Source organism: Macrotis lagotis, chromosome 1 (assembly GCF_037893015.1).
Source record: "Macrotis lagotis isolate mMagLag1 chromosome 1, bilby.v1.9.chrom.fasta, whole genome shotgun sequence".
NCBI classification, from domain to species: Eukaryota; Metazoa; Chordata; class Mammalia; order Peramelemorphia; family Peramelidae; genus Macrotis; species Macrotis lagotis.
In genome coordinates this window covers 413,691,494-413,706,495 of record NC_133658.1, presented here as the reverse complement: position 1 = coordinate 413,706,495, position 15,002 = coordinate 413,691,494, and the positions used below count along the sequence as shown (strand labels likewise).

At 35.1% G+C, this 15,002-nt stretch overlaps 1 protein-coding gene across 1 annotated transcript in view; it reads right to left on the bottom strand.

Moving 5' to 3' along the window:
• SIL1 (SIL1 nucleotide exchange factor) overlaps positions 1–15,002 on the bottom strand; it is a 330,856-nt gene that overhangs the window by 89,257 nt on the left and 226,597 nt on the right. Inside the window, exon 8 of the mRNA XM_074212929.1 lies at positions 6,033–6,154. Coding sequence (XP_074069030.1) covers positions 6,033–6,154 — 122 coding nt within the window. The remainder of the gene's footprint in view (positions 1–6,032; positions 6,155–15,002) is intronic.

Genomic DNA, 15,002 nt, shown 5'->3' with positions numbered 1-15,002 from the left:
AAGCAACTAACAGAGCCTTCTGGACAGCCCCACTTGGACTGCTTGGAATGAGATATTCTGAAGAGCAAGGAAGCTTGAAATGCAGCCAAGAATATACTACCTAGCAAAGCTGAGCCTTCTCTTCCAGGGAAAAAGATGGACAATTAATAAAAAAGGGAGACTTCCAACATTTCCTGATGCAAAGACCAGAGCTTAATAGAAAATTTGGACCTCAAACAGGAGGCTCAAGAGACACATGAAAAGGTTAAGGGGGGGGGTAAAGGAAAAAAACCCCTGCTATCTAATAAAATGAAACTGGTTATATAACCACTTGAGGAAAAGGTTCTCATAACTCTTGAGAATTGTAACTCTATTAGGATATGCTTACCCAGAAGCAGTGGACAATCATGACTTTTCTATGACTCAGAATGATTTAAAAACAATACCTCCTTAAAAAGTGGGACAGTAAGGATATGGGAGGATGGAGGAGATTGAATGGGGGTAAATCTCTTTACATTGAGGGGAAAAAGGGAGAAGCTGTGAACCACCTGAATCTTTCTCTCATCAGACTTGGCTTAAAGTTAATTTACACAAACATTCATTAAGAAATTTATCTTACCTTTCAAGTATTAAAAGGGGAAAAGGGTAGGGAGGGGGGGGGGACGAAGGGAGGGAAGACAATGGGGGGAAAAGGGAAAGGGGAGCGGTTGATAAAGGAGGGCAAACACTCTGAAGGGGGTGGTATCCAGAAGAAAAATACTGGGGAATATGGATAAAAGGGAAAAAGGGGAAAAATACAAATAGAGGGAAGATAGCTTGGAGGGCAATAAAATGTAACTCTGAATAATAACTTTGAATGTGAATGGGATGAACTCTTCCTTAAAATGTACATGAATAGAAGGATATGATTTCTCTCTCATCACATTCAACTTAGATCAATGTATACCATGGAAACATTGTAAAGACTGACAGACTGCCTTTTGTGTGGGGAAGGAAGATGGGGAGAAAAGCGGTAAAACTCAAAATAAAAAAAAAATCTAAAAAAATTTTGAACAGTCACAGGTTTATAAAAAAGTAGAAGAAATCACAAAGGCCAGTCATCTAACCATAATCATTACATTTTATGGAGGAAGAACCTACAGTGCATAAAAGTAAAATGACCATCCAGAGTGCCATGGTTGATTTCAGATGTAGTTCTCTTTGCAATGCCACAAACTAGTTTCAAAATCTAGCTGATAAACTGAAAATGAAGAAAGAGGTAACATGGAACAATGAAGTGAGAGCTGGTCTCAGAGTCAGGAAGCCATAGTTTTCTACCAGACACATAATGGTTTGTCACTCTTAGTCCATGGGCAACTCTTATTAAAACTCTCTGTTGCACAGTTGATGTTGATCTGCATTAGTAGAGGGAATTCATCACTAGGAGGTCCTTTTCCTTAAAGAGGGGAGAGAAGTGGCAGAAAAAAAGATCTTCTAATTCCTTCCTCAAATTTAATCAGCTTGGGGGGGGGGGGTTTCGAGCACATATAGTAGTACTTGTGGGACAACAAATTATAAGAATGCTGAAAAATAATATTGCTAAAGAAGAAGGATGGAGAAGTCAAAAACAGATGCTAACAGAAATAGAAAAGGGCAGACAGAGCTCAGTCATAGAGAAAAGCAGGTGAGAGAAGGTCTTATCACTCACTGGAAGGGAAAGTATTTACAACCCCAGGGAAGATATCACAACCAACAAACTCAACTACACAGAGGGAAAAAAGGGGGGGGAGGGGAGGTTGTTGATTTCAAGCTCTGGGAGAACTAGGGGCACATGAAGCAGTATCTGCAAACAGATCAAGGAGAAAAACTAATAAGAGATGTGGACAGTCAAATCCTATGCCTGGGGATTAATTTCAGTCAGTGTTCATAATAGCCAGTTGATTAGGAGATCAACTTTAGGGGGATATGGAGACCTTATTTACACAATTAATCCAACCAAGCAAATAACCTGGTGTCACTAATATATAAGTAGAAATCAACATAAAATTGTTACAATATTTTTTCTGGTGGCAAACTATTGAATGCAAAATGACCTGGCACGGCTTTTGACTGATCACTGGAAAGTCACTACTGCTGGGGGAAAAGGTAATTGGCTAAAGGTTCCAGCAGAACATGAAAGAATTCATGTATAAGTCAGACTCTGACCCAGAAGAAATTTTAGGGAAAATATAGTTTATTTAAATATTGCTATGATTAGCAGAAGCTAAGAAAAATAAAGAGTAAAAATAATTGGAAGCTACTGATGCCCTAAGGGGGATTAGCAGCAGGAGCAGCTACATCAAAGACATAAGTCACCATGAGAAGATGAGCAATAAAGAAAGTTATAGGACCAAAAGTGGGCTAGATTCACCAGAAGATAAACAACTCAGCTGAGTAGAGTGAGCTTTTAAGGGGTATGCAGGGAAATGTAGGTGAGTGAGTAGATAGCTCAGAAAGCAGAGATGAGGTAATGATGAATATGTTGACAAGAAGCTTAATCCTTTCAGGCTAGGTCAGGGATCCATTGTTTTGTTGATGGGGGCTAGTCTTTGCCAGGGAGGAGTAATAACTTGAATGGGGATGGGGGTAGGGGTGGATATTGACTCGAGCAATTTTAAATGTAAGCTATATGGCCAGTGCAGAGGAAACACATTATAAAATTTATTTTTCTGTCCAATATTTCCTCTACTTCACAATCAGGGGAATAATGAACAGGGAACAGGCAAGATCCCAACAAATCTGAAGTAGATACTATTAATATTGGAAATCATATAACTTAACATAAGCACCCTTCTAAGTAACATAACAAATATAAGATAACAAAATAGAAATCAGGAGTTTGATTATAAACCTAAGGAAACATCATGATAATAAGTATACATCAAAAGAAAGAGAGGGACAGACAGAGTTTGAGAAACATGGGATTTAAGCACTGCAATCAAAATTTTAATATTATTCACACCCTGTATACTATATGGACACTAGATGCTCTAAGCCTTAACTGTGACACAGGAGACTTACCAACACAGTGCTTAACATGACTCTCTGGCATGAAAGATGCACAATTATTAACAAAAATTAGGTTAGGAAGTGTTCCCTAGTCATGGCAGAGACACAAAGATAAAAAAAAAACTGCTCAAGGAGTTTACAATCTATCAAGAGAGACACCATACACACATGGCTAAGTCTATAAAGAATGAAGACAATAAATATGAGGTAATTAGGAAATGAGAATATTAGCAGCAGGGAAGATCTGGAAAAGAAGGTTACATGTAGAAGATGGTGTTTCACCTCAGCATGAAGGATACAAGGTAGAGATGCAGAGGGACTACCCTCAGGCATACCCTTCAGGCATAGGAGACAGTCAAGGGTAGAAAGATGGGAGAAGAAAAGAGAGAAGAGAGTTTTGTAAGAAAAATAGCAATGTAAGATGAAACTAGATAGAAAAGGTGTAGTCAGGTTGTATTGAGGTGCACCTGCTCACACTACCTACTTCTGGGTCCAGGTTCTGAACAGAGAATTGTGTGAATTTAGGTACACTCCAATCCAGAGATCTTAAAAAGATGCAAGGCTTGGGGGGGAGGGGGCGTGGCAGGGGGGAAGGGAAAGACTGAAATAGAGAAATAAAGAACCTCTAGAGGATTTTCCTAGCCCTTTCCTTAGCCTTGAGTGAGTGAATTTTTTGACATTTCTTCAGCATCAAGCCTGTATCCTATATATCTAGATATTTTTAACCGCATTTCTAGGAAATGATGCCCTCAAATACCCATGGCAAATTCAATTTCACTTCAAAGTGCAAAGGATGGGGAGCCAGCATTTGAGAAGAAATGTGTATTGTAAAGGAAGAGGTAGGACCCCTTACAAATCACAGAAACAGTCTCCTTTTCTAGGAGGACACTTTCTTACCATTCTTTAAGTTCCTGTTTGCATAAAATGTTGACATTTTCAGGGCATTGGGGATTCTGCCACCAGTATTCTGATGTCTTTGATGATACTGTGCTATCACCCTAATGGCCCTCCAGTGAGCCATCAAAAGCAGTGCCAAATCACTTTGCATGCAGCAGTCTGCTGCCACCAAAACAAGAAATCATAATATTTTATATTTATCTCTATTTGAATTTTAGCAACACTGAATAAATGTTAACATGCTCTTATGCCAATGCAATCACCAAAAACTCCTATTATCATTGTGTAATGGCATATCCCCTTGGTGAGCTATGGAGATCAAAAGTTACTGTCCAACTGTTAGTGTTCTGTGGGTTAGTCCCCTTAAATCCACCAAAAATAGATCTTTTCCATAAGAAATGCATTTCTATAAGCAGTTGCAAGGGACTTCTATGTTGAAGCTTTGAAACTACTGGCTTATAAGAAGACTTGAAATTACTGAAAAAGTTCCCAAAGACCCAGGAAGAGACTAATAATGTTTGGCTTGGTCAAATTTTAGTTAATGCAATGAGAGAAGAAATAATTGAATGAGTCCAGGACTTCAGAAAGTTTAATGTTTTTAAAGGCCACAAGAATTAAGTCCTTCGACTTACCAAAGGCTGAAGTAAGAAATTCTTTTTCTTGTCCTCACTTAACACACACACACACACACACACACACACACACACACACACACACACACACACACAGAGTTTTTTTTCTTATTCCCCTTTTGTTTCACCACAAGTAATGATGATTATGGGGTTAATGTGAGGTTACAGTTCCTTTCCTACAACACCCCTAACCAAGAATGTTTCAATCTTGTCTCCCTATCATTAAGAAGTATCAGATTCTTGTTAAGTTTTAATCAGAATCAAATTCTAATTAATCAGATTAGAAAAGAGAAATAAAAACAAAGAAAATATTTTCCTACAAAATTCCCAATGGGTCAGATTTTCAGAGAAGTTTCTCACCCAAAATGTTATTGTTATGGCCAGTCTAGAGTGCTGTGCTCCTGTAAAAGAAATTTATTCCTGGCAAGTTTCACAAGTAGGAAGAATCATGGTCTTGAATAACCAATTGTGATATAAAAATAATCTGATTTCCCTCAGGGGAGGAACAATAGGATAGTCCCCCAATTCTCAACAATTCTTCCTGAGAAACTGTCTAGAAAACCATAGCATGGCTTTTTGGTCCTCTGATAAGAAACTAGTCAGATTCTACATTCTTAAATTGTAAATAAAGAGATAACATTTGTTTGTTGTTAGTGTCTAAAGAACAGATCCCACAAAAGCCCTCCTTGGTTATAACCTGATTATCTATCAATAGCAATATTTCTAGGAATTCATGTCCTTTTACCCTTTCATACTGCTGTTCTAAATGCATTATTCACTTTTAAGTTTAGAAATATTGTATAAAGTATCTGTTTATAAGATTGGGCTGGGAAATAATCACATTGCAGGAGAAATGTCAAAAAATTCAGTCATCTGAGGTACTACGTCACAGCTATTCGATTGGCTAGGAAAGGAAATGGATAAGGAAAAGGATAAATACTGAAGAAGATGTAGAAAATTGGGACAATATGCAATGTTGGTAGAGTTATGAACTGATTCAACTATTCTGGAAAATAATTTGGAACTATGTATACCTTTTGATCCAGCAATACCACTACTAGGTCTGTATCTCAAAGAAAAAAGAAAAAAAGGACCTACATATGCAAAAATATTTATAGCAGCTCATTTTGTGGTGGCAAAGAATTGGAAATTGAGGATATGCCTTTAAATGGGGAAAGGCTGAACAAGTTGTGGTATATGAATATAATGAAATAATATTGTGTTATGAGAAAGCAAAGGAATCTATAGTCTAAATGATTATGTAATCTTCATTACCTTTCCCTCAAAAATACCTAAAACTGTAGTTTGAAACATGCTAGGAAAAGGACCAGAGGACATTTATACACACACACACACACACACACACACACACACACACACACACACACACACACACACACACACACACCCTCCCCTTGTCCCATGTGACAGAAATTTCACAAATGTCATTTTCATTCTGTCCATCTAAATGGCAGAATTCCTGTCCCACAAGCTTACCTGGAGAAAGCAGAACCTAACACAAAGGCAGAATATTCCTTCACCAAGTCTTCAGTACTGTTGAGTCCATTGATCAACACCTGAAGACCCCCAAAGGAGAGCAGGTCCTGGGCATTATCCATCTGCAAATGAAGACATTGTTCAATAAGGGAACCTCAGCCATTCAAATGAGAACAATCCTTCTCACATTCATTATTTTTCTACATTGCCAAAAATAAAAATTAAAAAAAAAGAAGGTTCATGTAAATAAAAGGAAATACAAAGAATGAGGGTGACTTTTGAATTAACGAAAGCTAACATCATACAAGTAATGTTCTGTAACTGGGAAATTGACTTGAAATGAAAACTAGCTACTAATGACAAATAAATTCTGAGGAATTTCAACCATATGATTTAGGTTCAAACTTTATTCCTCACATGAATGAATTCCTTACATGTATGCTATTACCACAGGAACTACACATTGCCAGAAAAAAAAGAAATAAACATGTTACCATGCTTCCTGCTCTGACTGGCTCTTCTGGGCCACTACTAGAGAGTAGAATACAATATAAAAGAAAAGTACTGGGGAGGCTAGGTGGCATAGTGGACAAAGCACCGGTCTTGGAGTCAGGAGGACCTGGGTTCAAATCAGGTCTCAGACACTTAATAATTACCTAGCTGTGTGGCCTTGGGCAAGCCACTTAACCCCATTTGCCTTGCAAAAACAAAACAAAACAAAATACTGACTCTAAATAAAAGACTTGGGCTGGGTAAAGGAAAAAAATGAAAAACTGGGTAGAATCTAGTAAAGTACAAAATGTTCATATCCTCTGAGATTCCATTAATGGATTTATACTCCAAGTAATCCATTGAAAAGAAATTCCCATATACACCGAAATATTTATAGTAGCACACTTTCCATGATAGCAAAGAATTAGAAGCAAAGTACATATGAATATAATGAAATGTGATGTAAGAATTTGTGTATGTGATGAAAAGAGAAACATAGAAAGATCTATATAAACTGATACAGAGTAAAGGAAAACTATACACATATAAATCTATGTATATATATATGGGTTACAACAATGTAAAGGAATATATATATGTATGTGTATATATGTATGTATGTATATATGTAGGTATGTATGAATAATGTATACAGCAATGTAAAGACTCCCAAACAAATGAAATTCCCCAAAATTAAAAAAATTTTAAAAAAATTTTAAGCAGAATTTGAAGGAAGAGTTTATGGGATGATACCTCTACCCCACTCTTCCATAGAGGTGAGAGGTGCTCAGATATCACAAACTGTACATATTTAGAAGTTTCTTCAATGAATCAATGAGGCATACAGATTTTTTTTTCCTCTATAAAAAATACTATGTTATAGGATAGGAGAAATAAGTGGTACAGTAGATAGAACACTGGCCTTGGAGTCAGGAGGATGGGAATTCAAATCTGGACTCAGTTGCTTGACTGTTACAAGCTTTGTGACCTTGGGCAAGTCACTTAACCTTGACTACCTCATATTCATGTCCATCTCCAGTCATCATGATTCATATATGGTCAATGGACTCAAATGGTTGTGGAAGAGAAAGTAGGGCTGGTGACTTAGCACAGCAACCACTCATTCAAATCCAATTCATGTGCTTGTCAAGGCATCACCTCCCTGACATCATGGTCTTCTTTGAAAATGAAAGACAAAAAAACAAAACAAAACACTATGTTATAGGATGGCTCTCTGGGAGGGGGAAGGAGAATGATTCTTGGGATAATCACAGAAGAAGACATCAATAAAAACTTATTTTTTTTAAAAAGTTAATGCAGGGGCAGCTAGGTGGCGTAGTGGATAAAGCACCGGCCCTGGAGTCAGGAGTACCTGGGTTCAAATCCGGTCTCAGACACTTAATAATTACTTAGCTGTGTGGCCTTGGGCAAGCCACTTAACCCCATTTGCCTTGCAAAAACCTAAAAAAAAAAAAAGTTAATGCATAAACTGATGCTGAGCAAGATGAGCAGAACCAAAAGAACATTGTACATCATAAAAGCAACATGGGGGTGATGATCAACCTTAATGGATTTAGTATTTTTTTTTTAGATTTTTGCGAGGCAAATGGAGTTAAGTGGCTAGCCCAAGGCCACACAGCTAGGTAATTATTAAGTGTCTGAGACCGGATTTGAACCCGGGTACTCCTGACTCCAGGGCCGGTGCTTTATCCACTGCACCACCTACCCACCCTTTCAATTTGCTTTTTTTTTTTAAAAAGTTGTCTTATGCACTATATAATTTTGCTATCACTAATATTTTATTTTTTCCTTAAGGATATGATTTTTCTCTCAACACATTCAATTTTGATCAATGTATAGCATGGAAACAATTGTAAAGCTTATCAGACTGCCTCATGTCAGGGATATGGAAGGAGGGAAGGGAGGGTGGGGGAAAAATTGAACATTTAAAATCTTACCAAAAAACGATAGGTAGAAACTACTATTGTATTAATTGAAAAACAAATAAAATATTTATATAAAAAAGTGAATGCAACAAAATTATTTTAGGATAGTTGAAAGGAGCATACTGAATCAGAGGGTGAGAGCAGAAATTGTCTGTGATGTATTATGCACAATAATATGATTCTGACTCTACTAGTATCCCTGGGATGTACTCAAAAGTTAAATTCTAATGAAACAAACACAAATTATTTCAAAAAGGAAGAATAAACTCTGTGAAGAAACCAATATCTGAGAGTACAAGTAACTTAATGACCATACAAACTGTCAATAGTCATATGAAAAAAAACCCTCCAATTACTAATAATTAGAAAAATTCCATCTCATACCTATCAGATTGACAAGAATTTTAATAAATTAAAATAATTAAGTTAAAAGGGCTGTAGGAAAACAGTCCTATTAATTTACTGTTGATAGAACTGGGAAATTATTTATTTCTTCTATAAACAATTTGGAATTGTGTGTAAAAAATTACTAAACGACATAGCTTTAGACCTTTTAATATCACTATATATACCTAAAAGAAATTAAAGACAAGAGAAAAAAGGACCAACATGCACAGAAATATTTGTAGTAGTTCTTTCTACAGTGGAAAAGCCCTGGAAACTCAAGAGGCTATCCCTCTAAGGCACAATTAGCTGGATAATAATGGTATATGAATGTAATGGAATGTTATTGTGATGTAAGAAAAGACAAAAGGGACAATTTCAGAGAAATGCAAGTAAACAAGTCACAGAAATGATGAAGAGTGAAGTGAGAATCAGGAGAGTAACTTATACAGTAAAAATACTTGTAAAGATAAACAACTGTGAAAGACTTAACTTAATAATTACTTAGTAATCATGGTTATTAATGTTGATTTAATAACCATTATTTCAGAGGGTGAATGAGTATTTATGCTCTTCATCTCCTGACAGATGTGATAGATTGGAGATACAGAATAAGACACATTTTTGGACATGGACTATGTAGTAATTTGTTTTGTTAAACACACATTTTTGTTATGAGCTGTGTTTTTTTCTCTTCATTTGGGAAGACTCCAGAAGAAAAAAATAAATGCTTTTTAATAGAAAATTTAAACTAATACATAAAGATTTAATAATGTTCATCAGTGCACTGAATAAGTAGAATTTCAGAGCATATAATGTAATTCCTGACAGGAGATAGGTACTGAACTCGAGATGCAAAATGAGACATACATGACAAACAAGGAAATTCATTATTACTAATCATTCATATGCCTTTTTTTTTCAATGTGGGAAGGGAAGTGGGAGAGCAAAAATACTAAAGTTCTAAGTATTTGACCTAGGTTAAGTCACTTAGCATTAATTTCCTCAACTATAAAATATGGCTATCAAAACTTGCTTTATTAGCCTTCATGGTGTTATATTGAGGAAGATGCTTCAATTATGTACCCAAGTAAGCTATTATTATGGAGTATATAGCAGCAAGCTTATCAAACTACAAATGACATAAAGATGGGGAGGAAAATTAAGACAATGGAATAATAGAGGAATCCAAAATGTTCTAATAAGGTGTCAAAACTAAAAAAAAATATTTCAAAAGATTGAATGTAAAAGGCCTACACTTGGGATTAAAAACACAAAACAAAATATATGTATGAGCCTGGGGCGAGTTTTATGTCTCCAAATTTTATATTCATGTGAAGATGATCTTGAAATTTTAGAAGATCCAGATCAGTATGAGTCAATGGCAACCAAAAGAATGAATGTGAATTCAGGTTGCATTAAGGCCTAGAATAAAGAGAACAAGGGTTAGTTATCAAGTACAGGAATGTCATTTTTCAGACTTGAAAGCCACAAGGCATTCAGAAATGACAATATCAAAACCACATTGTGTCCAAAGTGAACAGAATAAAATAGGAAAAATATGATAAACCTCTACAAGTATTTGAAAAGCATTTATTATTTTCTGTTTAGTCTAATAGGGATAGGAGAAGAAATAATGGGCATAAATTATAGAGAGGTCAATTTAATTTGTTGTTAAGGAAAAATTCCCTAAGAATTAAAGGTGCCCAGAAGTAAAATGGATTATACTAGAAGGGAGATGTTCTGAAGATCTTCAAGCAGAGCAAAGTCTGGAAGTTGTAGAAGATCCAAGTACAGGTTGAACATCTAGGACAATGAAGTTAACATTTAGAATGTGAGGATTCTATGACTCTGTCTGCTAATGCAGAAGAATGGTAAGCAGACTCCCAATTCATACCAAGGCTGCTTCCTGCCATAACTATGGCCAGGCTTAAGTCTTTCAACAGAAACTAAACTTATTTGTTCTGCATTCTAGGTGGCTTCAAGTTGGGGGGGGGGGTGTCAATTAACATTCCTAGATGAGGTAATGGATTTTTATTAGGAAAAGTCATTTTTTTTTCTACCAGGACAAAAGATGTCATTTTTATGATGGAAAAGGGTGCCAAGAACTAGATATTATAAAGATAGAAATAGAATGAATGAAAGGCTTTTGGGTAGAGACAAGACTTTGACAGAACTTAGAACCCCATGACTTTTCATTACTCCAAATACATCTATTAGCTTAAGTGTTTAACTGACAGTGTCACCTAATTTACTCATAAATGGATAAAGTCTCTAACAATTTAACCTGAATTATTAAAGGACAATTATATTTGAACTAAATCTATACATTTAGAGATATTTGGGATTTCTTAAGCCTCTAATCTTTTTTTTTCAGAAAGTTCATTAAAACCTTATGTTACAATCATTTTGGAAAGCAATTTGAAATTATGAAAATGAAGGGACTAACATATTGATTACCTTTAGAAATTTTATTTATTTTTCCACTAAATGCAGTGATAGTTTTCAACAATCATTTTTTTTGCAAGGTTTTGAGTTTTACATTTTTCTCCCTATCTCCTTTCCCTCTCCCCGACTCCATGACAAAAAAGCAATCTAATATAAGTTACATGCACATAACCATAAAAAACATAGATCAATATTAATCATGCTTTGAAAGAAGAATCAAATCAAAATAGAAAAAAAATTAGAAAAGAAAAAACAGTAATACCTGAAACAACTTTTAAAAATTGAAGATAATAAGTTTTGGCCTACATTTTAACTCCACAGTTCCTTCTTTGGATCTAGATGGTATTTTCCCATCACAAGTCTTTTAGAATTGTCTTTGATCGGGTGTGGCTAAGTGGCACAGTGGATAGAGCACTGGCCCTGGAGTCAGGAGTACCCAAATTCAAATCTGGCCTCAGACACTTAATAATTACCTAGTTGTGTGGTCTTGGGCAAGCCACTCCATTGCCTTGCAAAAACTAAAAAGAATTTTCTTTGATCATTGTAAGGCTGAATAAACAAGTCCATAATAGTCGATCATTACCCAGTGTTGCTTTTAGTGTGTATAATGTTCTTCTGGTTCTGCTCACTTCAATCAGAATTAGTTCATGCAAGTCTTTCCAGGCTATTCTTAAGTCCCATCCCTCATAATTTCTTTTATATAACAATAGATGATATAGAATATTATATTCATATACCACAATTTGTTCAGCTATTTCTCAATTGACAAATGATTCTCAATTTCCAGTTCTTTGCCACAATGAAAAGAGGTACTCTAAGTATTTTTTGTACATATAAATTTTAAATATCTTTGGGATACAGATCTAGGAATGGTATCGCTAGAACAAAGGGTATATAAAGTTTTATAGCCCTATGGGTATAATTCCAAATTTTTCTCCAGGAAAGTATCCATTTTCTTTTGAACCAAATATTCCATCACTGGGCTTATACCCTAAAGAAGTCATCAATAAGAAGAAAGTGACCATACACTTCAAAATATATATGGTTGCACTTTTTGTGATAGCTAAGAATCAGAAACAAAGTAGATGTTCATCAATTGGGGAATGGCTAAAGAAAATGTGTACTTGGAATATTACTGCACTGTAAGAAATGAAGTGTGATGGAGAAAAGAAGCATGGAAAGATCTATATGAATTGATTTAGAGTGAAGTATGAAAAGCCAAGAAAACACAAATGCTGTGATTACAACACAGAAAATGTTAAGAATGACTCACAAGAAAAAAATTCAAAGTGAATGTAATAAAAGTATAAAAAACAAGCAGGAATTAGAGAGATGTGAGAAAAATCCGTAATCTATACCTCTGTGGGGGTGGAATTTTTGGTCTACAGGTATTTCACTTTGCGCATATTTTTAACTTTTTCAGTATCTGTCATGCTGGATTGTTTTCCTCTCTAAAAAATACTATTTCTTATATGGGGGAGGGGGATATTTAGGATAACTTGAGTGATATAATACACAGAAAATGTCAATAAAAACTTATTTTTAAATAAATATCTGGGACCATCCATGCTTACTTCTCTCCCTACTATGATCTTTTTTTATGGATATTTTATTTTTCCAATTACATGCTATGGAAGTTTGTCTTTTTTTTCTTTTGATTATATAAACATTTTATTTGATTTCCAATTACATACAATGGTAGTTTCTAACATTCATTTTTTTTTGCAAAGTTTTGAGTTGTACAATTTTTCTCCCTACCTCCCCTCCCCCTCCCCCTCCCCCCAACAGGAGGCAATCTAATACAGGCTTTTCATTTCCATATCATTTTCATGATAAGCACAGATCAAAAGTGAACATGTTGTGAGAGAAGAATTAGATCCCATAGGAAGAAAACAATAAAGATAGCAAAATTACATAATACACATGACAAATTTTAAAAATTGAAGATAATAAGCTTTGGTCTTTGTTTAAACTCCACAATTCTTTCTCTGGATACAGATGGCATTCTCTTCTCCATCACGAATACCCTAAAGTTGTCTCTGATTACGGCACTGATGGAATGAACAAGTCCATCATGGTTGATCATCATCTCAATGTCGTTGTTAAGAGTGTATAATGTTCTTCAGGTTCTGCTCATTTCACTCAGCATTAATTTATGCAAGTCTTTCCAGGCTTTTCTGAAATCCTGTCTCTGATTATTTTTTATAGAAAAATAGTGCTCCATCACATACATATACCACAATTTGTTCAGCCAATCCTCAATTGATATGCATGCCCTCAATTTCCAATTCTTTGCCACTACAAAAAGCTGCTTTGAATATTTTTGTACATGTGGGATTTTTACCCTTTTTCATGATCTCTTCAGGGTATAGCCCCAGTAGAGGTATTGCTAGATCAAAGAGTATTGTGCATTTTTACTGCCCTTTGGGCATAATTCCAAACTGCTCTCCAGAAAGTTTGGATGAATTCACAGCTCCAATAATGCATTAGTGTCCCAGATTTCCCACATCCTTTCCAACGTTGATCATTGTCCTTCCTGGTCATATTGGCTAGTCTGAGGTGTGTGAAGTGGTACCTCGGAGATGCATTAATTTGCATTTCTCTAATAAGTAGTGATTTAGAGAAGTTTTTCATGACTATGGATCACTTTGATTTCCTCATCTGTACATTGCCTTTGCATATCTTTGACCATTTATCAATTGAGGAATAGCTTGTTTTTTTGAAAATTTGACTCAGTTCTCTGTATATTTTAGAAGTGAGTCCTTTGTCAGAAATACTAGTTGTAAAATTGTTTCCCAATTTACTACATTTCTTTTGATCTTGGTTATAGTGGTTTTGCCAGACAGTTTTGATAACTGATACTTTATAATATAATTTTAGATCTGGCAAGGATGCCTTCTTTTGCATTTTTTTCACTCATTCTCTTGATATTCTTGATCTTTTATTCCTCCATTATGAATTTAGTCACTATTTTTTCTAGAACACTAAATTAATTTTTTTGGAAGTTTGATTGGTCTGGCACTAAATAAGTAATTTAATTTAATTTAGGTAGAATTGTCATTTTTATTAATATTAGCTCAGCCTACCCATGAGCAATTGAGATTTAGATCTGACTTAAATATTTGTGTGAAAAGTATTTTATAGCTAGCTGTTTTCATAGTTTCTGAGTCTGTCTTGGCAGGCAGATTGCCAAGTATTTCATGTTGTCTGAAGTTATTTTAAATGGTATTTCTCTCTCTCTTACTGCTGTATCTTGTTAATATATATATATATATGTATGTATGTATATATACATGCTGAGGATTTATAGGGATTATTTTATAATCTGCAACTTTGCTAAAGTTGCTAATTGTTTCTAGTAGCTTTTTAGGTGGTTTTCTAGGGTTCTCTAGGTATACCATCATATCATCTGCAAAAAATCCTCCTAACTTCTTCATCACTTCTATGCATTGCTTCTTCATTACTAATTCAAATTCCTTTGATTTTTTTTCTCTTATTGCTAAAGCTAACATTTCTAATACAATATTGAATAAAAGTGATATAATGGGTCTCCTTGTTTCACCTCTGATCTTACTGGGAATGCCTCTAGCTTATCCCCATATCCCCATAAGCACATAATGCTTGCTGATGGTTTCAGATAGATAATGCTTATAATTTTAAGGAACAATCCATTTATTCCTATGCTCTCTAGGAATGGGTA